Source organism: Accipiter gentilis, chromosome 14 (genome assembly GCF_929443795.1).
Source record: "Accipiter gentilis chromosome 14, bAccGen1.1, whole genome shotgun sequence".
In the NCBI taxonomy this organism is placed as follows: domain Eukaryota; kingdom Metazoa; phylum Chordata; class Aves; order Accipitriformes; family Accipitridae; genus Astur; species Astur gentilis.
In genome coordinates this window covers 19,382,217-19,408,094 of record NC_064893.1, presented here as the reverse complement: position 1 = coordinate 19,408,094, position 25,878 = coordinate 19,382,217, and the positions used below count along the sequence as shown (strand labels likewise).

The 25,878-nt window shown below is 48.3% G+C and overlaps 1 protein-coding gene across 2 annotated transcripts in view; it reads left to right on the top strand.

The window, feature by feature from the left end:
* Positions 1 to 1,364: 1,364 nt before the first annotated feature.
* Positions 1,365 to 25,878, top strand: part of ACSS2 (acyl-CoA synthetase short chain family member 2) — a 34,476-nt gene continuing 9,962 nt past the window's right edge. The window contains exons 1-8 of one of the 2 annotated variants that reach the window (XM_049816387.1): positions 1,365 to 1,536; positions 1,827 to 2,022; positions 20,462 to 20,553; positions 21,108 to 21,211; positions 21,509 to 21,581; positions 22,411 to 22,486; positions 23,930 to 24,044; positions 25,630 to 25,668. In XM_049816387.1, the coding sequence (XP_049672344.1) occupies positions 1,413 to 1,536; positions 1,827 to 2,022; positions 20,462 to 20,553; positions 21,108 to 21,211; positions 21,509 to 21,581; positions 22,411 to 22,486; positions 23,930 to 24,044; positions 25,630 to 25,668 (819 nt within the window). In that variant the 5' untranslated portion in view covers positions 1,365 to 1,412. The remainder of the gene's footprint in view (positions 1,537 to 1,826; positions 2,023 to 20,461; positions 20,554 to 21,107; positions 21,212 to 21,508; positions 21,582 to 22,410; positions 22,487 to 23,929; positions 24,045 to 25,629; positions 25,669 to 25,878) is intronic. The other variant, XM_049816388.1, reaches the window with a different exon arrangement.

The following is a 25,878-nucleotide window of genomic DNA, read 5'->3' as shown; positions in this document are numbered from 1 at the left end:
GTCCTGTGCCAAATTCAAGGTTATGGCCTTTTATCTTTTGAGTGCTCCTCGTCCTTAGCCCAAACCACCACAAAAATTGTCTAAGGCTCCCTGGGCACAGGAGAGCTTTGCTTAAAGGGGTGATATTCCCCAGTGCAGAAGAGGCATTCAAGGTTTCAGCAGCCTACCTAGGCAATGCCATCAGGGCAGCCCAGCTCAGCACGGGAAATGTTGAGGACAGAGCTGACTGTGGGTCTGCTGCAGGAGGTACCGCCATAGGCAGCTCCTGCCTCTAAGGCCAGAGACTCACGGAATCATGTTGGTCCCTTGGGAGACCCCAGGTCCAACCTCCTCCCACAGGGCTGGTTGCTCAGGGGCTTGTCTGGTTGAGTTTTGACTGTTTCCAAGGGCTGAGACTCTACCACCTCGCTAGCCCCCTGTTCCAGCACTTGACTGCCTTCATGGTGAAAAAATTGTTTAATTTCTCACTAACTACACAAGATCTGTACATTCTTTTGCAGGGGCAAAGGTGCTCAGTGAACTGATGTGGCTCACTGTACTCAACCAGCCAGTCAGTGGCGGGGAAGTTGGAGCGTCGTGGATGGAAATGAAGGTTGTTTTCTGCAGGGGGCTGGGCACCGGGCGTGGCCATGGCCTCTGGGCTTTTTTCCGGGCTCGTGAAGGAGTGTCTCATCGATGGCGCCCTGGGCTGTTCCCCTGCGCCTGGCAAAGTGGCAGGGACAGGCCCTGAGGGGGCATGGCTTACAGGGGACACTGCTGACCAGGGAGACATGGCTGATGGGGCAACACTGTTAATGGGGGAACACTGCTGGCATGGGGGAGCTTGGCTGATGAGGGGGGGGACGTGGGCTGACAGGGGGCGCCACTGATGGAGGGGACATGGCTGACAGCGGGACGTGGCTGACACAGCGACACCACTGGCAGGGGGAGACACCACTAATGGAGGCAGCTTGGCTGGCGGGAGGAGACACCAGTGACAGAGGGGACACAGCCTGCAGGAGGAGACACCAGTGACAGACGGGACACGGCTGACAAGAGGCACATGGCGGGTGGGAGGAAACATGGCTGACGGGGCGGGGGGGGGGGGGGGTGTCATGGCTGACAGGGTGACATGGCTGACAGGACCGCACCGCTGACAGGAACACACCGCCCGCCGCCCCGCTGCCGGGTGCCGGCGAGCCCCTGCCTACCCGGGCCTCCTCCGGCCCCGGGGCGGCCCGCCGGCCTCCGCAGGCCCCGCCGCGGCGGGCGGGCCGGCCGCCTCTGGCGCTCCGGGGCGGCGCTGCCGCCCCCGCCCCCAGCGCCCGCCGTGAGGGCGGGCCGCCGCCTCCGCCGTCCCCGCCCCCGGCTCCGCGCCGCTTTGAAGCGGGCTCGGCGGCCGCTCGCACGCCCAGAGCCGCCGGCGCCCCGCCATGGTGCTGCCCGAGGAGCAGGCCCGGCTGTACCGGCCGCGGCCCGAGCTGCTGCCGGCGGCGCACGTCCCCTCGCTGCCCCACTACGAGCGCCTCTACCAGCGCTCCGTGGAGGAGCCGCACGGTGAGCGCCGCCGGCGGGAGCTCCCCCCAGGCCGGGGGAGGGCCGCGGCGGGGCGCGGGAGGCCGGCCGGTGGGGGAGCGGTCCCCGCAAGGCGTCGCCGGTTCCTGCGGGGGCTGCTCGCGGGGCGTGTGGGGGGGAGCGGGGCTGGGGGTGCCGGGCTGCGGGGGCGTTGGGGCCGCAGCGACCCCCCCACGCGGGGGGTGCGGGAGTGTGGGGGCTTGCCCCTTGAAGGGTTGTCTTCCTTATCCTGCCTGTTTCTGGGTGACGAGCTCTGGCCGTTGCCTTCGCAGAATTTTGGGGTGACATTGCTAAGGAGTTTTACTGGAAGAGTCAGCACACGGGGCCCTTTCTGAAGTACAACTTCGATGTGACGAAGGGGAAGATCTTCATCGAGTGGATGAAAGGGGCGACCACCAACATCTGCTACAACCTCTTGGACAGAAATGTCAATGAGAAGAAACTTGGGGACAAAATTGCTTTTTACTGGTAAATTTCTGGTTTTATTATGGTGTCGAAAGTGTGTAAATAGCATGCTAAAGTGTACAAACAGTGCCGATTTTTACCAAGGTGAATTAAAATGTGGTAAAACCTGAGAGGCTTTAATCTTTACGTAGGTACAGCAGGTGTTTGCTTTCTGTGTGTTTGAGAAGAGCCGTGCAGTGAAGCTTCTCTGCCTGTCCTAGGATGCACTGAAGCAGCCTAGCATAGCCGTGGGGAGGTCCTGACTCCCAGTGCTGCCTTTGCAGTTGTACCTGCTAAGAGCAGTTAGATAGTATGAGGCAGGTGCCACAATTGTCTAGCAAAGTAGGTAGATGTGGGTAGAGCCATGGGATGAGGAACAGCTAGCATCCAACAGCAAAAAGCTAATGAAACCCACATTTCCTGTATTTGTGTTTTGTGGGTCTGGCAAGTTTCCAATCCTGTGGCAGAAAGGTTCCTCTAAAACCTGAGCTTATATATTGATTCCTTGCACTTGAGTATGTGTAACACTGATGCTTTCAAAAAGGCTGGCTTCTCTAAGCTATCTTTGGGAAGAAAAGTTAACTTCCAGCCCTATCTGAAGTATGTTTGTGTTTTGTTTTTTTTTCTTTTCACCAGAGTAGTTACTAGTGTTAAAAGCCATGTGAAACTTGAAATTTTCATATTGATGCAAAATAGGTTTCACTGGTGATGTCCAAGATCCAGAATTAATGCTCTCCTACTAAACTAGCTCAGCTGCACCAGAGCTGAGTCCCCAGACTGAGAACAGTGCCTTGCCCACCCATGTATTTTGCTGTTTCCCTTGAACTAGCATGCATTTATGTTGCATTGGTATGACTGTATGTGGCAGTGCAGAAGCACAATTAAATGTACTACTTGTTAGGGATGCAGTAACTTGTTGGGTTATGGTGAGTCCCTTCAGTGGAGCAGCTGGAGAAGTCTTACTGTCAATGCAATAAAAATACCAGATCCTCCAATGATGAACAGCTGTGCTGCTCTAAGTGATTTTGTGCAGCTGAAGGCTCCCCCCCAGTCAGCTGGCATAAAGGTGACTAGGGGCTATCCTGCTACAAAAAAGAACATGTTTATACCAGTGTAGTTCTGGCTGTGACTGTAAAATTAGGTTCATACTAGAGTTTCTATCCATAGAGCTACTGTTCTAGTAAAAGAATTACACTTACTGCCTAGTAAATAGTCATATTGATAAGACACAGGTGAAATGATGGAAAGTATTTACTTTCTTGCTAGTCAAATACATTCTCTAACTTACTCAGATGTAAAATGGTTGCAGGTCCTGAATGAAAACTCCTTTGTAAACTCATTCAGGTGAAGGTGTGCCAGCAAATGAAGCCATTTGGCAGGCCAGTGCTGGCAGCTATGCTGGGGTTTATGGAGGAAGTGGGTGCGTTGTTCTTCTTGCACATAAATCTTTGGGTGACAGCTAGGCAGCAGCCTACAGCTTTTATTTGGTTTTGAAGATTTTTCTTGTTAGTTATTCTGGCAGCCTTTGTGGGGGTATTTGTGATGCTAAGCAAAATTTGGAGTGGATATTAAAATGGTGGGTGTCTGTCAGTCATGGTGCTCACAGTGCTGAAAAATAAGGTCTCTCTTCCTCCTTAGTAGTCAGTTTTCCCTGACTATTTGGGGATAAACTCTCCTAGTGTGGCTCTGTCACAAGTAACCTGGTACTGGGGTGTCTGGAGCTGTCAGCTAGGAATGGTGGTGGGAGGGATGGAAGAGGCACACTGAACACATGTGTGGTGCTGACCTGCAAACTTGTGGCACTGAGGTCTTGAGGAAGTGGGGCTAAGGGTTGAGACTTGTAAAATTACTCTTCTAGGAGCATGTGCATGCCTCTCTGGACACATGCTTTTCTTCAATAACAAAATGTAATTGCTGTCATCTTGTCCTTTCACGTTTTGTGTTTAACACTATTGAATGAGCCTGCTTTCCAAAAACACTTGAGACTTGTCACACTCCATGAAAGGTCAAAAAAGAAATGAGACCCTCTGAAAGCCAAAGAGGATTCCTGGGAAAAACTTGAATTTTTTTTTTAAATACCTTGGCCGCTTGCTTGCTTGCTTCTAAGAAAGTCTGTAACCTGCTAGATGGGAAAAGGTACCAAGGTATTGGTGACTGTCAGCTCTGTGAGAGCTTTGAAAAGATACAAGACCATGGTCTTTGCTTTCACAGAAGAGAAGTTAGGGAAAAAGTTAATGTTTCGAGGCATTGCTGAGTGTCTCTGAGAAGAGATGTGTCCTGACAAAACTCAGAGCTGCTGTGCGCTGCTGACTGTGGCTGTCTCAAGTTTTGCATGGACTGGAAGGAGTGGGTGGTTTATCTGGATCTGTTATGGTCAAGCTGCCCTGAAGGTTCCTGCACCACCAGCAGTCTAGGACTGCCCAAATTGGCTCCACTCAGAAGGTCTAATCCCAAGCCACATGGAATTGCTCTTTCAGCGCAAAGGGCAGTATGTGGGATTGCTTCATGCTGCAGAACTTGTACATAGTTGACATTTACTATTGTGGTATCATCCTCTTGGTGCTGTTAGGACTATGTAGTTCAAAATGACCATCCTGAGTTGGTAGGAAACGCGTTTACCCTGTTGCCTGTTTCACTATGATATCTCCTGCTGCTTTTGAACGTTACAAGTATTTCTGTTTCTGCCACTTTTGATTCCTCTTTCTCTGGTATTGCTGATGTGGCCTAAAAAGGAACAGAAGCTCCAGGAAATGTTTCTGATAAAGTGCTGCTCTCAGAAGTTAAATCTTTCATAATTGCATGGAAAGGCTGAAGTCAATAACACCGGTTACTGTGCATGTAGATACCTATGATGGCTTTTGCATGCCAGGCAAAATGCACTGGGCAAACTAGCTTGGACACTTGAGGGCATTTGCAGGGGACCTGAAGCTGTGCTGAGGACTTTGTGGTGGGTAGTGTTAATTAGAGCAGGAGCATAGTGTGCCTTCACCATGCTGTGGGCATACCTGCATCACATGGACAAACAAAACAAAACCTTAGTTCTGTGCTGAAGTGCCTGTTAATAATCTCATAAACATCAGCCTGGGCAGCTTGTGGAGGTAAAAATGTAACCAGGTGGGAATTCAAAAAGAACATCACCTATAACAAAACTCTCTCCAATTAGACCACGGGGTGCAAAGATACTTGGAAGCCTATTCTCTATGTAACCTATGCGTAGCTGAAGCACTAAGTTCTTGCCTTTGTTTCTCAAATCAGTCACTCCAGCTGCAGCACTGGTGGTGCCTGGTGGGATCAGGGGCCAGGGGCAGGAGGTAGTGCTTTGCACATTATTTTTAGCCTCCCTGTAGCCTAGGTGCATGGGCTTAGCAGGGTGCTGCTGGCTTCTGTCATCTTTGGGAGAGCGTATCAATTTTCTGCTTTCTTATGCTTGTATATGAAATAACACATCTAGAGAGGTGAAACAAAGATAGAAAAGGCTGCCAGAGCTTACTGGAGCTTTGTTTAAACAAAGGAGTAACTGCCTATGGTTCCCATTCTGGGCCTAGAACAAACATGACATGCAAAGATAAAATGGAGAAGGTTGGTTGTTATTTTTTTAAATGTAATAAAGGATTTAGTGGCTTGTAGCTGTGAGATTTCTTCCAATAAAGGAAAAAATCCCAACAACTGTAGAGCATGTTTAAAAAACAAACAAACCAACCCCTGAAAACAACACAAAATGGTCCAGAGCACTTCTGGAGGTTTTTATTAGGAAACTGGAAATAGTTTTTGGACAGCAGCCTTCCAGAGAGCATACAGATTGTCAGACCCTGGTTTGGTCTAAATGTGCTGCTGGGGCCTAATGGGACAAGACTATAGCTGCTGGTTCCTGGGGCCCCTGTGAACTGCTGCTGCACCTTGATCTGGTGGCTGTTCCTCACCATGGAGTGCTTCATTCTGGGATGTGCCATCCCAGAGTCAAAACTGAAGCCAGATGAAGCTGTGTTTCAGTTGCATTTCTGCTGTAAAGGTCTGGACCTCTTCTTTTTGCAGAAATAATCTTGCCTTAAACTGCTGAGCATGAAGTGCTTGGTCTCCATAATCCAGACCAGCACTGTGTTTTGTTTTTCTCTTTAGATATCTTTGCAGGTATCAGTCTTCCACTGCTGTCATATGCACAGATGCTGTGACTGAGGATGCTGGCTGTTAACAGCCAGACTTTCAGAAGTGGTTAACTGTAGCCAGCTTCTACACGATGCACTTGGCTCTGCCACTCCCACTGGCTTCAGGACTTTTTAGTGTCCTGTGCCAAACTGACTCTTCATTTCTTTGGTAACTTCCTGGATGACTTGTCATACTTCCAGTGATGCACCCTCTTTCAGCACTGTTCTGGCAGTGAAATAATGTCCCTAAATCACACAGTTTGTTTAAAGAACAAAAATTCACTACTGGGAAGGTTGCTTTTACTGATACACATTTGCAGGTGTGTGCCTGCAGGCTGCTGAGAGCAGTCAAAGCTATATTGCAGGTGCTACCAAATAGCCATACCCAATGCTGTTCTTCCCCCATTCCTACTGTGGAGGCATTACTTCCATAGGGGAATCTGAGTAAGCTCTACAGCAGTGAGAAGCATTACAGAAAAGTTCCCATATGTTTGGTTTATGCTTGCAGCACTACCCAGGGTCAGCACAGCTCCTTTCCCTGATAGGGATTCTCCATGGGAAAAGGGGTGGCCCCACTCAGCCCTGAAAATCAGGGAGGCTTTCTGGGGTGCATCCTCAGCCATCCATGTCATCTCCCCATTGCGTGTGCTGAGAGTGGAGTGATAGATTGGTGGTCTTGGCAGATACTAATTATTTTGGAAGCGTTGCTGGGCAGTACAATGCTTCTGAAAATTGGGCAGACTAGGTGCATCTAAAGTAGGTAATAAAATACATTGACTGTACTTGTATTTTATTAAGCCAGAGATCTTGTACCCTCCTTCAAGGGCAATGATAGTTGTAGCTTTCCATCACAGAAAGTGTAACTGTCTTCTGGTGGGTTTTGTGAAATCTTCCAGCCAGGGAGGGGGTTTACAAAACAGGCTGCATCTGCTTGAATGCTTTAGAGCGATGTTTCTCACACCTCCAAATGAGAACACCTCTACTTTGTGGGCCCCTTTCTGACTCTGAGCTGCGTGGGTAGTGCAAGACTGGGAATGGTGGGAGCATCAATAGAAACCTAGTATTAGAATAAGGAGTAAAAGAAGTAGCTGTTGTAGCTCAGACACACCCAGGTCATGTGCTTTCCTGATTTCTTTGGTGGAATTCTTCATCTCCCAGTTCTGGGACAGTCACCAACCAGTATGGTTAGTGCTGTGGTAGTAGTGGAAACAGCCGCTGTGTTCGGATGCTTGTAAGTAAGTGCAAACTGGGACAGGAGGGACTTGTAGCTTGTCCTCAGGTGTAGCTCCCTGGCTTTTCTCCATTGATGGATTGACTCTCCATCTTCAGCTGTGGGCTGTTTAGAGCAAAGCTGTGCTGGACTCAAAATTAACTGATTTCATATGATCACTCTGATTGTCCTACTGTGGCTTTGGTTGCAGATGAGATACAAAGATGGTGCTGCCCCAGAGCAGCATGGTGATTCCTGCTTAAGGGCTTGGAGATTGTTGGTTTGGCCTGAGGGGCTGGAAAACACAGGGATCATGGTCTTAAGCTTGTTTCCAAAGGCTACATATGTGTGTGCTAAGACCCGGCATCTGCCAGTTTTCTCCTGTCTTATCTCCAGGTTCTTCTGTCCCAAGTGTTTCTGTTAATGGCTTGTACTTGTGTGCTGCATCCTATATCCTCTTTATTACTAGTGGAAATCTCCAAGATAGCTACCAGGTGAGTGATTGTGCCACAGGAATGAACTAAATATGTGAAAGCAGCAAAATACCTACCTTCCTTAGGCAGGTACTATCCTGTGGGCTTCCAGTGTGGGGGGTGTGCTTTCCTGGATGCTGTGAGTCAGGGTTTTTGAGTGCCATGTTACTCAGCTGGCAGGCACGGAGTCACTTGAAATTGTTTTTCCTTTCTGAGGGCTGGCTGGAAAGCAGAGCTTGACTCATCCCTGTCAGGTACACATGCTGGTTAGCAGGGAGATGCTGGGAAGGATGGTTAGTTTGATGTTTTGGAGATCTCAAGTCCCGTTCCTGCTCTGCAGAGCCTTTTCTGTCATAGGATGCAGGGCAGAGCAGGAGCGGGCAGCCAGGAAGTGCTTTTAGCCTTGTGCTGTTCTGCTCTGCAGTGCGGTGAAGGAAGGAGACAAGTATTAAAGGTTGGTGACCACTTGGCTACACAGTGCCTGTGGTCTCCTGTGGTTTTGTCCATTCAGAAGCACCCCTGAACTTGTGCCTCCATGGGAGGGTGTTCAGCATTATTGAAGATTTCACTGGAAGTAGCTTTTACTGAGCTCAACTAACCTGTAATCTTGCTCCTGTAGGCAGAATGGTACTTTTCTCCTCTATTAAATCAAGTCTGTAAAGAAAGAAGGCACTCGGGCAGCACTTGTGTGGTTGCTCCGTGGCTGAGCAGTGAGGAAAGGGGTCGTCTAAGCTTTCTTGCTTGGGAACACACAGCAGCAGCAGCCTCAAATCAGGGGAGCAGCTTTCATTTGGGTTTTGTTGAAGCTGTTTGCTCCCAGCCTTTTGCTCTGAAACTTGCGGGAGCTGCTGCTGGCAGGGATACAGCATCTGTCTATATAAATACAAGGAATATTGAGGAAGTATTTGACCAGATAAACAAGTTGGATGTCAGTAAGTGCCCAGGATTAGATGGCATGCACGCCAGAGGACTGCACGAACTTGAATGTGAAATTGCGGAGCTGCTGGCCAGGGTATGCTGTATTATTGCAAAGGGCTGCTGTACCAAGGACTGGAAGGTTGCCCGCCTCTGTCTCTCTAGAGAGGGCAATAGAAAGGGGGTCCTGGAAACCAATAAATCTGACTTGCATCCCTAGTGATACAGTGGAATTGGGTCACTGTGTGCATGGACCAGTGCAGTCTGCTGGGAAAGGTGATGGAGCTGCTGTGAAGTGAAGTCCTGCTGGCAGACCTGCTGGAGTGCAAGGCAGGTGGCACTGAGCACACCGATCCGGCTGTTTTCAGACCGCCTTTGTGAGGTTTCCCACAAAGGTTGTTCAGGAAAGTAATTTAACCATGAATGGAAAAAAGGTCTTTCTATGGAGCTGGTTTAACCTTACCCTTTGCTTTTAATGGTCAATTTTCAGGACCAGCAGCAGGTCGCTCAAGGATCAGTGTTGCAGCTGAACTGCTGATGGTGGCCAGGCTCATGTGCCCTCCATAAACAGCATCTCCTGCTGCTGCTCCTGGAGACAGAAGACCGAACCCTGGTTCTGACCCAGCATGGTATTTTGTTTCAATCTAAAGGGCTCTTGGCTGAGCTGCTGTGAACATCCCAGTGCTGAAGGGCAGTACTGCTGTGTAAAAGAGACCTGTGGTACCTTTTATGTTCTTATTTAGTATTTTTTCCTCATGCTGCTCATTGCTTTGACAAAGGTCTGGCTCTCTTGATTCAGCATAAGAGATTTAATAATTTTTCACTAATTGCTTCTTACACCTCTATCTTAAAATGTTGGCTTATACCCTGTCCAAAGCCACCTTTCTGCATGATTCTGGGTGTGTGGTTGCACAATAACTACCTGGGGGAGTAGCGAGGGGCATGCGTGCACAGACAACAGGTCCCGGATTTTCAAACATCTGTGAAACTTGTAACGCTGGCAGATATTACAGGCACCTTGATATGTTTTAAGAGTAGTTTGCTTACTGTAGGGAGGGGCACCACAGTTATGCAACAATGCTATATTGTGGATCTTGGCAGAAGAGTTGAAACTTGGGGTGGGTAAATGGAGTTCATGGACAGAAGGATGGTGAGCCCCTGTATGGATTCAGGACATGGAAGATCAGAGCCTTCAGTTTGCTCATTGGACTAGAAAACCTGATTATTTTATTTTAGCTGTGTGCCTTGTGTGTTCTCCCCTGGCACCCTGGTGTGAACGGAGCAGAAGTGGACAAGGACTCAGGCTCGATGTGGATGAGATTTGCTCTGAGTAGTAGTGTTTACAGGGGACAAAGTGATCAGGCTTTGCCAGAAGACATGCAAGTGGGTGCTTGTTTCAAGCATGGCATTTTTCCTATGGGTAGTTGCATTTGTTGTGCCTGGTGGGCTTTCTGTGCCCCAAGCTGTAGTATTGATTGCCAGTGCTTTGACAAGACCTCTTGACTCTCACCAACACAATGAGCTTGCATTTTCCTCCTGTGCTCAGCCCTGCATCAGAGCTGTTATTTGTGGTTGGAGCAGGGTTTCAGTTCTCTGTTTATGTTTCTGCACATCACTTGTTGTAAATGTTGAAATGTGGTAAGATGTGAAATTGCGAGCCCTGGTAGTTCTCTGTAAATTCAAAGCCCATAATTTTCACACGTCACCTCCCTTCTTCAGGGGAATTCCTCAAGGAAATTGATGGCCTTCCTGGTTACTTTCTCACACCTGGGTACCTGATAGTGAAGCATGTTTTACATTCCTGTTGCCACTGACCATCTTCTAAGAGATGTTTGATGTATAGAACGAGCTGACAGTCCAGCAGGTGACATCTGGCCATCACCTGTCAAGGCTTCTGAGGCATGAAGTTGAAATGTCCACCAAAAATCTGATTAAAAGTTTAATTTCATCATGGCCTTGATGGATATTGTTTGAGCCTCTGTTGAAAGCACCTTGCCTGACTTTCAGTGTTTCTAGAAGGTCTTGAAAATTTGACACTATGCTCCACTGAGAGATGCAGTTTTTCCCAAAATGGGGCAGTTCCCAGCTGCAGGTGGCTTGTTGACTATTTTACCTACAGAAGCTTCATCCAGGGTATGTTTCGTGGCCTGGCTGCAAATTGTTTAAACAAGGAATCAGCTGTGTTGTGCTGAAATAAGCTTTCCTCCCATTGGACTGGTAAAAATAGTCCGTGCTCCTCTGAAAATATTACTTAGGTAAACATCTAAAATGTTTCCTCTCGTGTCAAAATCTCGTGTTCTTCTACAGCATTCTGTGGATTTGGCTTGCTGGGTTAGAAGTGCTGGCTGAGGTCTGTCAAACTCAGTGACCTACTGCATAAGTCTTGCGTATGAGCTCTGTTGCAACACTACATAATCATTTTGTTTAAAATAAACTTTAAAATTATTTTGTTTAAACATCTTAAACTTTCCTCCAAATAAAATAGGTAAAAAGCTATCATTTTTCTTCATTGGCTGTTTTCCTGCACTGTAAAATACTTAAGAAAGTAAGAACATAATTAGAGTTAATGCACATCCTCCTAACTTGCTGGTTACTCAATATGAAACAAGTAGGAAAAATGGGAAGCCACACAGGAGCAGAATTTCCTTGTCACTGAGCAGATACCCATCAGTGCAGAATGGCTGCTGACACTATCACCAGGGTATTTACATGTGTTCTGTATTACTTGTATACTGCCGTATTTTGCCAAATGTGGCAAAGTAATAGTAGATTTCCCTTGAAGAGGGGCTTGCTGACTGCTGTCGATCCTGTCTTCTCTAAAACTGTTACCCTTGAGTGTTTGGGCTCTCAGGTGTGAACACAGGCTGTACAAACCCCATCATATTGAGTTTACTCACTCGCTTACCTTGGCTTATGAACCAGCAGCAGCGTAAACTGGGAGGTGTTGGTTACTTTAGAGGTGTCTGAGCACCCCACAGCATAGAGAAAGGGGCTTGAAGTAGGTTTTAGGGTGTAGCCTGGCAGGTGAGTGGGAAAATTGGAGGGAATTCTGGAGGGTCAATAAATAAATGAGTTATCTTGAAGCAGTGTCCACCTCCATCTGGGCACTGTGCTGCAGGCATTGCTCCAGGGTATGGTGAAGTGAACAGTGGTTGGACTGCACAAGATAAATTTTATTTCTTTAGATGCCTCTGGTACTTGTTCAGGTTCTAAAAGGCTGCAAATAGAGTAGCTGAGAATATATTTAATGAGAAGGAAGGACAGAAAGATTGATGTGGTTTTTCCTATGGGACACTAGCAGCTATGCAGGGTGTTGGGTGCATTTCCATATGGCTATTTTTAAAGGTGATTAGAAGACTGATTCCCTGATCGTATCATAGAGCATAGAGATGGTGGCCCAGTGTCCTTTTAGAAATACACTCTAACTGTTTTGTAAAATACAGGTATGGTAATGCCTGCATTTGAGTCTGTTGGGCTGGAGAGAAAGGGCATTGGGGTCTGGACTGTCGTGGTTTAACCCCAGCCAGCAGCTCAGCCCCACACAGCTGCTCGCTCACTCCCTCCAGTGGGATGGGGGAGAGAATCGGAAGAGTAAAGTGAGAAAACTTGTGGGTTGAGATAAAGACAGTTTAATAGGGAAAGTGAAAGCTGTGCATGCAAGCAAAGCAAAACAAGGAATTCATTCACTACTTCCCATGGGCAGCCATCTCCGGGAAAGCAGGGCTCCATCGTGCTTAACAGTTACTTGGGAAGACAAATGCCATCACTCCAAATGTCCCCCCTTCCTCCTTCTTCCCCCAGCTTTATATGCTGAGCATGACATCCTGTGGTCTGGAATGCCTGATCCCTTGGGTCAGCTGGGGTCAGCTGTCCCGGCTGTGTCCCTTCCCAACTTCTTGTGCCCCCCCAGCCTCCTCACTGGTGGGGTGGGGTGAGAGGCACAAAAGGCCTTGGCTCTGTGTAAGCACTGCTCAGCAGTAACCCAAACATTCCTGTGTTATCAACACTGTTTCCAGCACAAATCCAAACCATAGCCCCATACTAGCTGTCATGAAGAAAATGAACCCGACCCCAGCCAAAACTAGCACATGAACACAGCACATCATGCGCCACAGAGCACAGGGCTTCTGCTTTGGCACGGCACAGCGCTGTTTGCCCACCTGGTTTGGGTTTCTTTACAGCGATAGGAACCTCTTCATCCTAGGTACATGATCAACTTTTAGTTGAGTTGGTGTGGCTCAGAGATGGATTTGACAGTGGAGCTTTGTTAGGCCCTACTACCTATGTGTATGGGGGGGCACTGGAGGGGAAAATCATAGGGTGGTTTTAATGCGGGTCTCAGGGTTAACTGTATGGTTTTAGAAGGTGATGCTGTTAAATTGGTAAGATTTTTCTTTTCCCTGAGATTTCTATTGCCAGGTTTACTCAACAGTGTTCTCTCAGTGCTGCCAAATATTTCTGAACATACTGGGAAAACCTTTTCACCAGCCCCTCCCAGGCTACGCTCCATCATTACACAACTTTTTCTTTCTTGATCCTTGTCATGCAATGGGATTCAAGCATGATTGCAGGGACCCTAGAGCTGAACTTTCTGGTAAACCTTTTACTCAAAAAACCTCTCAGCCTTCCCAGAACTCCTTTAGGTATTTGCTGCCATGCGTTACTCTGGTGGGAGATAGGTGACGTTAAGCATGGGCAGGACTGGGCAGTCTGTCCTGTTATTATGAAATGTTCTTGTGAAGGTTTTCTGCAAACCCATTTCAGCTTCCCCGGCTCCCTCCTGGAGTCAGCGGTGCAGACCCTGCTGGAGACCCTTCTCTTTGGGCAGTCTGTCTAGGAGCATTTCCATATTGAACAATCCTTGCAAATACAAGCATTTTTTTCCAATGAAACGGTGTCTTTTTCTGATTACCTTGCACAGTTGGTCTCTCCAAATTTCACATTTCAATGTAATCTTTTTTCTCAAGGACAGATTTTAAAGGGCTTTCTCTACTTGCGTGCCATTCCTGTGTCAGATGGGATAAGCAAGGCTGGGGATAGAGGGAGAAATTATATTTTTTTTCAGTTTTGGTGGCTGTTGTTTCCAAACTACCAAGCCCTCTCCAGGCAGACCCGTCTTCAAGCTGCAGGTTTCCTGAGTCTCCTGAGAACAGCCAGGGCCAAATGGCAGCAGGAGGTTTGTGAGCAGCTGATAGCGGCGGTAGCTGAGCACACAGCCCATGCATGCTAGTACAAGTGTCAGAAAGGACCAGGGCTCTCGCTGCCCATGCGGCGTGCACGTGAGCCCATTCCCCAGATGGCAGGAGCTTGGCCCAGCCAAGCTCTGCCTGGCATTTCGGCTGCTCTAATTCTGGACACAGGGTGGATTGGGAAGCCATGAGCCCCTTCCAGCTGCCCCCAGTGACCTTGCACGTGAGGAGGTGCCACTGTGCAGGAGCCTGTGGTAGAGGAAAGCTCCTGCCTTTGCCTCGTACAGTGCTCTGGGGACAGGCTGCTGGTGGAGCAGGAGCTGGAGAACTTGATGTCTCCATCCCATTGCCTCTCAGGCACCAACTTGGTCCCAGGCTTAGGGCGGATTTTGGGGTCTGAGCTTGTTTTAGTGTAGATAGTACCAGAGATGTTTTAGGGCAGACATTCCCACAGTCCCCATCTCTACTGTACTGGAGGCTTTGCACAGTTCCCCACTGCACAAATTCTTTCCATGATGTTGCATCATCTGGGAAGGGGTCCTCTCCCTCTTTCAACACCTTTTTCAAACTGGGAATCCATGTTTTCTTAAAGGTGCTTTCCAGTAGCTAAAATGCAGAGCCTTTTTCCTGCATTAAACAATACTGCTCTGTGTGCTGCCATCGCCTCTCTAGTAGTTGGGGTATGAAACCTGGTGGCTTTGAGGTGGTTTGCTTTGCTCTGAAAACTTACCTTCCAGGTGTCCCACACCCTAACTTTGGGTTAATGCTTTTATTTGAGGGTGATGTGGTCACAGGAGCTTAGAGGAGAAACTTAAATGATCTTCAGCCCCTTTGGCCCTCAGTGGGAGTATTTACAGGGGTCAGATAGGCTTTGGCTCTCTGCCCTAGTTTGCTTTGGTCTGTGATTTTTCTGTTTCTGACTGACTGTGGATCTGCAGATAGTCTGGCAGATCTTGAAAACTTGTAACACTTCACTTGCTCGGCTTCATTTCATCATTTTCTCCTGTACACCAGCTTCTTTTACTGGTGTTACAACCCTTGTAAACCACAATTATCATTGGCAATTACTTTGAAAACCATAATTCCCACTGATGCAACCTGTGCTTCCTGCTGCTCCATGCAAACACTGAGGCAGCATTGCACAGGGAAGCTGTATTCATCTGGTACTCAAACAGGTTATGCAAATAATTTTTATTTAGAAATCTGGTGAAAGAGAGAAACCAAACAGAATTTCTGATTTGTTTTTGGGTCAGCTTTGCTTGGCCCGTTTGGGTGCTCTGGGAAGCGTGCATCCCCTTGGCCACTGAGCAGTAGCAGGTTAAGAAGTTACTGCCCCTCCCTACTGCTTGTTATCCTAGAGCTGAGATGGGCTCAGCTTGCTTGGATGGGCAATGTAAGGCTTGCTTGGTTACATGATGAGTGGTTGAAGCAGACCAGTGCTTTGAAAAGTCCTGTAGTCAGCCCTGATGCTTGGCAGAGCACAGTAACTTCTTAACCTGCTTTGGTGCAAATATCCGGGAGTGCATCTGGCTACAGCTTCCCTCTCCCACGCTGCTGCTCTGCATCCCTGACTGCTCCACAGGGTCAATGCTTGAGTTAATGCAGCTCTAAAGAAATTCTCGCCTGCTCTTACAAACCATTTTCGCAACTACACAATGTATGTACAACACTAAATCTTTTGCTAGCCTACGTGGTCACTCTAACAGGGAGGCTTAACCTTGATTTAGCTACATGGTGAAATAGGTCTGTGACTTTGCATCTCCAAGGCCAAACTCCCAGCAGAGCAGGCAGGCAGTCTGTGAGCCTCCTGTAAGCGTGGTTGTGCCACAGAGGTGACAAGTGTTCAGGTTTCCCACCTGAAGTTTTCTTCCTCCCCTGCCCAAGGTGACTTCTCCATGTGGTCATTTCTTGCTGAGACACTGGTAGGGCCACTGAAGGCTTGTGCTGTGGGGCTTGTGTGCATCACGGCACCTGTTCAGAAGTGGGGACCCTGTTATTTTAACTGCTGGCAGAAGGGAGCAGTATGATAAGTGCTCTGCAGAGCCTGTGCTTCCTTTAATAGGTTGACAGGGATCTATTTTGTGCAGAGCTGGGCACTACCATCCTGCACACTGCTGTGGTGATGGTCCCTGATGCCCTTGGGCTATTTGGTCCTGACAATGAATGGCTGCAGGCAGATAGAAAGCTATCATCTTTGCATGAAACCTGACTTTTTCAACAAAGCACCCATTTTTTAAGAGACAGCCTGCCTCACAAGGTCCCCAGTTGTGCATCTGTGTGTTTGGTTTAAAGGACTTGCATTCACTTAGTTGATGGGTGGTTCAGCTGAGACCATATGGCCAAAAAATGCCTTTCTCCAGCTGAGCGTGCACACAACATGCAGTATGTAAAACATGGGCTTCTCAAGTACTAAAAAACTCAAATACATTCCTGCTGTGACCCAGGTGATACTGTACAATTTTGGATTACTAGTTGCTAAATGCAGGACTCAGTTTGAGGGAGATGAGCAAAACATCAGACTCAAACTGTGTTTCACCATGTATTTCATCTAATGATGTATCTGGGAAGTTTGGGAGGATGAAAATCAGTTTTTCCTTTCAGAAGAAGGCTTTCTGTTAGATCAAAGATTGCACGCAAGCAATCACAGCAGAACTGCTGCCAACTATTTTCATCACCAGTTCTTAAAAAAGGATATATATGGGGGATGTTGGATTCTCTGGGGCTTGGGCTGCATGCTGTAGGTATGGAGGTGAGCACTGCGATAATGCTTTCAGAAGTGTGACTTTTTAATTTTATTTTTATTTGGTTTTTCAATTTAATTTGGACAAGCACGTCTGTGTGAGAGGCTCAAGACTGACAGCTCTTGCTTATATTCAATGGGTGCCAAAGGGAAGATGCTACTCACAGAACTTTGCTGCCAGGAATTTACAGGCTTGCTTTTGATGCACGGAGTATTTGCTAGCGTGCAAGTGGGCATTCCTTTAAATGCCCCATCTAAAATACATAATTCTCTGGGCTTTTGTGCCAGAGAAGAGGACAGAGCAATCTCTGAGTGCTGCTGTAGCCTGCTGAGTGTAGCTGTAGGCACTCCAAACTATTTTCAGATGTGGGGAGACTTAAAGCAATTGCCTGCTCTTGAGAGACTGCTCAGAGGCCTTTGCCGGAGATGCGGTGAAAGGAGGCATCTTGTTCTGTAGAAATGTGGATGTGACTCATTTCCCATTAAACATGAGATAGTCGTAAAATCTGAAGCCTGAGGTTTCCCCTGCTGATGCTAGTGGAGCTCTTTCTTGGTCACACGAATCAATGGAAAGGACCTGAAAGCCCTCTGAAAATCCTTGCAAAAGTTTTAACTTCTCTTTGACCTTGCGTTTCTCCTGCAGTGCCCCATGCGTGCTGACTTTGAGGAGAAGCCTGGGTACATTCCCTGGCCTGAATTTTCCTCCTGAAGCCTAGCGAGGAGGAGGACCTGGCATATTTGAGATGCGCAGCTTGTGTGCAGGGAGAGCAGGGATGTCTGAGTGGTGCCTCGCACCCGGGTGGCTCAGGGCAGGGCAGGTCCCTGTCCCTTGTGGGTACCACGTGTGGGAGACAGCATAGCTCTGCCCAGGCTGCTCACCCCAAAAGCTGCAGTTTGGTGTGGCCTGGCTGCTGTCTCCCCTTGGCTGCCAGGCAAGTATAGGGTGCTCAGTGCAGCCTTTTACATAGGCTCTATCTCCATCCCTCCATCAGTCCATCTTGCAGCAGCAGCGACCACCCCAGCCTGAAGCAAATCAGCACCTACAGATACCTCTTTGCAGAGTGGGGCATGGCCAGGCTCTGTTGCAATCTCTTAAGCAGTCATATTAGAAATGCAGCCAGTGAAGGCTCATTCAAGGCAGGGAGCTGAGCCTTCCCGGAGTGCAGGATTGCAGAGCTTGTGTCAGAGGACTCCAAGGTTTTGCACCTTCTCAGGCAGGTATTACACCACCGAGTTGATGGCACTGGGAACCAACGTGCTTTCTGCAGTGTCCTTGGCTAAGTCTGCCACCAGCCAAACCAGCACTTCACCTACAGCGTCCAGCTGAGCCCCCAAATAGCACACACAGCCGTGGGCTGCCTGCCTGCCTACCTGCCTTACATGGGAAGTCTTCCAGATGGGACAGCCTGTGCTAGTCTGTCCTCCTAACTTAGTAAAGGTTGTAATTAGATCCTATGCTGCAGCAGAGCACAGGCAAAGGGACGTCCCTCCCCCCTGCCCTGTTCTGCAGGTTTACCCTAGGCTGGGAGGTGGGTTGCACAGGGCCTGCCCACAGCACTCAGCAGACCCAGGTGCAGAGATCTTCAGGTGAGGTATTAGTGGGCTGGTATCCTCCAGCATGCATTTGGAAGTGTTATAGTTGTCTTTAAGAAATATTTTGCAGCCAGGCTCATGGCTGAGGGGTAGAGCTGTACTCGCAGCAATACTGCACATCTGGACCCAGGCAGGTTTGCACAGCACTAGCCTAGATGTTGCCACACCTGTGGTGTAGATGCAGCAAGGAAAACCTCTGCACAGTGAGGGAAGGCACTCAGCGTGCAGCCAGACGCAACAGGAGCAGATGCTCTTCCTTTGAGCCAGATCAGTTACAGCTGCTCAGTCCAGCACTGAAATCAGCTCTTGGATCTTTGACCCTCAAGTAATGAAGTCAAAACGGAAATTCTCTGATTTCCTGGTTTCTCTTTACTAGCCGAGAGCCCTGCTCTAAGGGACCTCGTCTAATGGTTTCACATGTCATTTAGCTCAAAGCAATGCTCTTGGTTATGATGGGGAAAGGAGAGGAAGCTGCCTGGATGCCAGGGCTGAGCTGACTGCTCTGGGCGCTGGTTCTCATTCCCAAGCTGTTCTTTTTCTTTGTATTCTTGTTTCTCTCCTCTTTGCACTTAAAAGGGGCAAACTTGCATAAAGGATCAAGCAGGGAATCCCCTTCCAGGAGCTACTGGTGGGAAAATATGCTGCCCTGTGCATGTCAGTGCAGGTATCGATGGACCCAATTGCTGCAGAGCACCATGGAAGCCAGTAGTATAACTAGGTATCAAGAGGGGTAAGTCAAGTTTGTAAGCAACAGATCCATGAGTAGCTTTTAAATGGGATGATCTAAGTGTAACAACCAGTTTGGAAACCCTGTCCTACACGGGGCAGGAGGCGCAGAGCTTTTATCAGTGGGCCTGGGCTCTCCAACTCTTCTGCTGTTTCCAGCAGGACTCCCATCTGCCACTGGAGCATGAGGTCACTGTTGTGCTGACACACAATGCCACAGAATTACATGAGAAATGAGGGTGTTCCTTTATGCATTTCTGCATCACAGGAGCCTTCCTTCTGTTTGCATTGCTGGGGAAAGGGGGAGCAGTGGTTAGTTTTAGCTAGAATTCAGTACATATTTTTTGTATGCTCTGGACTATTTGAGATGTTAAAGAAGTGAGGTTTCTGTTCCCGAGTTAGCCGGAGCCTGGCTGCAGTCCGAAGGGAGGACACGTCATGGAGGTGCTTCCTGGCTTCTCCCCAGCACTGGTGTTGTTTTTCATTTGGCTGCACATGCTCAGGGGGACACTTTTCCAGGGGGACTATCAGCTGAGAGTGATACCCCTGTTCTTTCATGGATCACTAATGTTTCTGTGCTGGCTGCCCTGGGGAGAGAGCTGGGAAAGTGTATCCCTCCTTCCTGGGTGTGGGAGACATCTGCTCTGCCGAATGTGAAGTCATTTCAAATTCTTTGTTAATCTGATCCATTGGGAGTGCCACCTCATTTGCATGGCTGAAGCATTGTGTCACATGAAAATTAGCTGGTTTTTACTTTGGTAGGAAACTGTTTCCCTGGGGATGCGACATTCCTGTTCCATCTCTGGGTGCAGCTCTTGGCTCTTCTTCCTGAAGAGCCAGCCTCAGGAGCTCAGGTGTGTCTAATGGTGAGGTCCCACTGAACTGGCACCTGGGCTGCAGGAGCCCAGAGTTGGTTCATAGAGGACCACAGAGAGAATAATGCAGAGGAGGCATGGCACTGAACAAATACACACGGGTATATTTATATATGACCTTGGAAAATAAGACAGTCCTTGGCATCCCATACCAGTCCATCAGATGGTAGGTATTTAAGGGCTGGGTGTTGCTGCACAGCAACGTTGGCCAATGTTTCATGCAGACATGGCTGCACACATAAGTGCATGTGAACAAGGGTGCCATGCCATAAATCCTGGCTTGCTCTTGAGTATGTGCACTCTTAGCTTTCGTTCTGTTGGACCCTTCTTGCCTCTTTGAAAGTACCATGTATTTCTACTGCATGCATTCAGTTGCTTTCAGGTGTAGTGATCTACATGGGGGTGGGGACTTTGGACTAAATTTTCATGCTATTCGAGAAGTTTAGTCCAGGATTGGATTTCTGGGGTTTGGTTACTCTGAGCTTGGAAGGGCAGGTGAGGAAATACGTGTTGTCAAAAGCAGTAAGTACCTCTCAGTTTGCGGCATCACTCTTACCTTGTAATGCTTTTACAGTAACAAATATTACCTTGCTTTTCCAGGGAAGGGAATGAACCTGGGGATTCTGCAAAAATCACATACAGCGAGTTGCTGCACAAAGTCTGTCAGTTTGCCAATGTCCTCCGTGGCCAAGGTACGCGGCTGAAGCAAGAAGAGCATTTGGACACTGGGAAGGCATTAGACCAGGGTTTTGGATATTGGGTTCAGTTTTTGTGTGGTTGCCAGTCTGTTGAGTAATTCTGTGCAAAATGCTTCGCTTATCTCTGTTTCCACAGTTGTAAAGCAGGGTGGATACAGATTTGCTCTGCAATGCACTTTTGGAGATTCAGCTCTGGCTCTGTCTGTGAAAACTAATCAGTGCTGGTCATGTCAACTGTACAAGGAAGAAATCTGTGCTCAAAACTTCCTGCTCTGGGGTTTTCCAAGAAGCAGTGGGCACTGGTTACATTTCTGCCTTGTTCAAGGGCTGTGTCCAATGAGAACACAGAGTGTTCATTGTAGTCATCTTACAAGAGCCATAGGGCTTGAAAGGCAAAATCCAAGGTTGGTTCAGCTCTAACTCCAGCTGAAGCTTTATTGTGTGCATATAAATGCTGATTTAAAATCATTAGTTTCTTTCTGTATCCTGTTCTTTTGGCATGTGACCTGTTCATTTTGAGAAACACCATGCTAATTTTCCCTCCACAGGTGTGAAAAAAGGCGACCGAATTTCCATCTACATGCCAATGATCCTGGAGCTGGTTGTAGCCATGCTTGCCTGCGCCAGGATTGGAGCTCTGCACTCCATTGTGGTAGGAATAAGCCCTTTGCATTGCTCTTGGTGCTGAGGTCTTTGGGTTGAGCAGCTCTTGCTTTTGGGAGAGGAGCTGGAAAGATGGGTGCTGACCATGAGATGGATGGAAACTAAATTAAGGTGCTGCTGTTTCGTAGCCCTTTTCTGCATTAACTGTGGAATGAGCTCCTTTAACTCTCCATCAATGCCTGGTGGTATTGTTTACCATGGGTGAATTGCACAGCTGCCATTGGGTTTTCTGGCTTGGGTTTTTTTTTTTGCGTACTTGCTCACTTGGTTGTGTAATCTCTGTCAGTTTGCAGGTTTCTCGGCAGACTCTCTTTGTGAGCGGATTCTTGACTGTGGTTGTTCTCTCCTCATCACAGCAGGTAAAACATGCATCTGTGCCCCCGTCCTGGTTTCAGCCCCTGAGCCATTACTGTTGCCCGTCTGAAGGATCTTTATTTTAAAAGCCAGATGCACTTGGAAATGGAAGAGGAAGGAGCAGTGTTTCAGCTGAGCTGCCGCAAGGCGGATGCACTGCTTGTAGCTGCACTTGAGTACTGTTTTCCACTTTGAACCTACAGTGAAGCATCTAAGCAGTCCACCCACTTTGTCCTGTAAAGCATGATGTCACCAGCTGCTAATAACATGTTTCCGAATGCTTCTTATCCATGTTCCTCTTCAAAATCAGCCAGATGTTTGCAAGATGTATCATTTATGAGGCAGTCCTAATATGAGAATTCCCTCCCTTTCCAATTTCAAGGACATGGCTGCTGCAACTCTCAGCCTTGTAGAGTAAAGGATCAAGAAAGTGGTAGTGTTTGCATGTAAGCCCACTGCATTTCCCCAACTGTTTCTTGCAATAATGCAAAAAATAATGGTTTTATTAATAGGTCCTTGGCAGGGAAAGGACCCACTAAACTGCAATCTGTGTTATGGCCGTGTTGGATTATTTCCCACAGAATATTCCCAAGAGACTTGTCGGGTCAAATTGGAACCTCTCCCAGGGAAGGAATTTCACCATTTCTCTTGGCATCTGTTTCTCTAGGCTAAAAGGCTGTATTAGGAAACCTTTCCCATCAGCTGCCTATCTGCTTTCCCTCACTCCTGTGCATGAGCTCTCGTCTGCCCTCCTGAAAATTGCTTGTTGCTTCCAGCTGTCCCAGGCTGCCTTGGCTGTGAAGCCCGTCTAATGTTTTCCGTACCATTTTGCAGATGCCTTTTATCGAGGAGACAAGCTGATCAACTTGAAGCAGATTGCAGATGAAGCCCTCCAGAAATGTAAAGACAAGTAAGTTTGGATTCCCTTGTAAGAAGGGCTTTGCTGCTGGAATCTGCTCCTGCACAAATGGAGATGGAAGTTTTCATGGGTGGGCAGACTCTGCAGCTGGTCACATACGAGCTGCACTACATTCATGAGCCTTTCAGAAGTAATACACGCTTCAACTCCCTCATCTTAAAAATATTTTCTTTTAACTTTCCTCTTGTCCATTCTGACTTGAAGGCCAACGTACTGGATGAGAGGATTTGCTGGAGACAGACTGATCCACCATCATTATGGCCAATGGCAGATCTCCCAGTTCTGCAGCAGCAGCTGTTGGAGTGGGAGGGAATAAGGCACTGCCATATCAGTTGTGAACAGTTGGACACAGTGCCATGGGGCACGTCAAGATGAAGCTTAAGTCTTGCTCCAGAGCTGCTAATTCAACAATAATTAAATAAAGCAGAAATGATTCAAGTTTGGGAAATGGCTGTGTAAACAGGAACAGGCGCTCCATTTGACGTGCAGCGACATGTGCATAGGATCAGGGCCTGACTGCACACAAGTGTATGGTGAAGCTGCTTTATTATTTTATGCATCTTCACTGAGATACTGTAAACCATAAAGAAATAGACAGATCTATCATCAGATTTTACAGAAAGGGAAATAATCATGGTGAAGTGACTTAGCCAAACTTACAGACACAATGTTTGCATAGCTTCTGTGAGACAATGTGGTCTTGTAAGTTAGACGAAAATTAAAAATTTAGGGCAGATAGTCTGTGTGTTAGAAATTCAAACTCTTTAAAAGCATTTAAAACTCTAAAACTTGAAAATGTAAGTTTTTATGTCTGTAAAAGTAGGTACCTGGGAGGACAGAAGTGATCCTAAAGTTGGGAATTAACTGATGGTGACAGTGTGTTGGTACCCTGACAGGGCTGAAGGGAGATAAGATCATTTTGTTTGCATTATAGGTAGGCTGTGTTGGCCCTCAGGAGGGAAAAAAAGCCCACTCTTTTTCTTGATGTATAATCTGGCTTTGGAAGCCTTTCCTCCTTCTGAATCAGTCAGTCATGCCTAGGGTTGGGAGCAGCCACCTAATACCTCCTGGGTGCCATGGGAAGTCTTGTTCGTGGTCACAGGTGGGCAAACTTGGGATTTGTAAGGAAATCTCCCCAGCAGTGACCAGTGAGAGATGCTTGTGGCATCCCTGCTTCCTCCATAGGAAATCGCACCTGATAAACCCCCAGTAAGCTGTGAACAGAACCTTCCTATTCTCCAAGCTCTGTTCCTGTGGCTGGTGTCCCTTGGCAATTCATGGTGCACCTGGAGTTTGCACGGTGGCATATGCTCTAGCTCAACAAAAGCAGCTTGGGGCCCCTGCTCTGCCTCCAGTGCTGCCTGTAAAGCCCACGAAGGGCAGGCTTAGCTCTTGCCTGAACAGCCTGATCTGACAGCTCCTGCCTTTTTATAGGGGCTCCCCTTTGAAAAAGTGCATCGTGGTGAAGCACCTGGGGAGGGAAGAGGTAGCAGTGGATGGGACGTGCAGCAAGTCTCCTCCTCTCAAAAGGCTGTGCCAGGACATACAGGTATGCTCCTGGGGGATGAGAGGGGGGATTTTGTTGCTATGGGCCCGAGCCCAGCAAATCAATTAGTGCAACACCACTGCAGTGCTTCCCTGGATGCTCCTTTTCTCTAACTCCTGTTCCTGTTTCTCCCCTCCTTGCTGTTGTTGCATTGTGAGTGGTCTGAAAAATGGTTCCTTTGCCTTACCAAGATCCTCTCCCTGCTGCTTCCTTTAACACCATCACTAGCTTCCAGCCCACAGGACCCCTGAGAGCACAGCGGGGTATATCTTCGAGAGCTGCTCGGACAAGAACAAGATGCCCATTTTCCTCTGCCCAGTGAAGGACTTTTCCTTCCTAACCCTGTATCTGTCTCCCCTTTTGTGGAAAGACCAATGCTATCCTGCACTGTAGCTGTGAAAGTGGAAGCAGGAAAGGAAAAACAGGAGATTTGTGCTTGTGGCGTGGGTTCAACACAGCCCTCCAACATGACAACAATCACACACTGAGAATAGTGCAGTCTCTGTGTAGCTGGCACAGTAACTGTGTCAGCTGTCGGGGCTGGGGCTTTCCCTTGCAACTGAAACCAGATGAAACGATGTGGGCCAGAGGCACGTGGCGAGATGGGGGTAGAAGGAGGAGAAGGTGTCTTGGAGCCGTGGCTGCCTGCTGAGCTCCTGAGGCTGGTGTGCAGTCTTGCTGCACTCAGTGGCTACCTGCTGCCTTCATCCTCTTAAAAGACAGCCTGTTTTCGACTACCTAACAGCTCCGTGTCTTGCAATAGTGTCTTCTGTCCCTATGTGTTGGGTGATTATTTGCATTGGGTTATCCCCAGGCTGCTGCTTGCTCAGAAATAGGTTGTATCTGGGGAGCGCATTTGAGCTTTGAGCTCTGCTTTCAGAAGGGATGGTCTGTGCACGTCCCTGGAACAAGAAGTCCAGCAGATTCTATATCTTTGAGTTAATTTTCCTTGTTCAGCTGTGTTAATTTTATTGAGGTGTTGCTCAGTGTTTGCCAGCCTGGCCGTGTTACACTGGCCGCCTCCTCTTGCAAGGGCAGGGTAACTGCAAGGGGTAGGAAAACTGGAGCAGACCAGCCTTCCTGTGCAAGGTTTCCCTGGTCAGGTGGTGGCAGAGAAGCCTGTCCCTGCGCTGGTCACTGTTGGTGAGGTGAGGTTGTTGTGCAGAATGTCCCAGGAGGAGGCTGGAGGGTTCTCTTACCCTTTGGCTCTTGCTTGTTCAGACACTTTATATTAAAGATTGCTTTCCCTTGTGAGTGCATTTTTACCATGCCGTTGGTCTGTGTAATGCTATTGGGGTGTCCGTGGGCTGTATGCTGGCTTGGTGCTTCTGTACCCACCTGGCTGTATGCAGGGGGTGGCCTCTGTGACCGGCTCTGGAGGCAGTGGGTACCCAGGGAATGTGATGGAAACGGGCAGGCTTTTGCTCAGAGGGTGTCTCCTGGCCTGGCCCCGGATCTGAGCACTCTCCAGCCTGCCGGGACAGTTTCCCAGCATTTGGGCCTGTGGGCTTCCAGCTCCCTGCCTGCAAAGCCCAGTGTGGATCCTCTGCTTCTCAATTTTCACACCCTCTTTGTGGATTTTTAACAGGAGAAAAAGACTGAGAGCTCACAGAGACTCCATCCCAAGGTATTTACACACAGCACTGCCTTCCTCCTCATGGCACCTCCCCTCCGCTTTCCCCTCTGGCGCTCCACCTTCCTAACCACTCCAACTCTGCAGAGCCACACGTGCCTTCCTAACTGAGTTACCAGCAGTTGCATGTTAGCGATAGATACCACTTGCCGCTTGGCCAGAGCTGCCCACGTTTTCAGGGTAAATGCAGTACCACCAACTTTG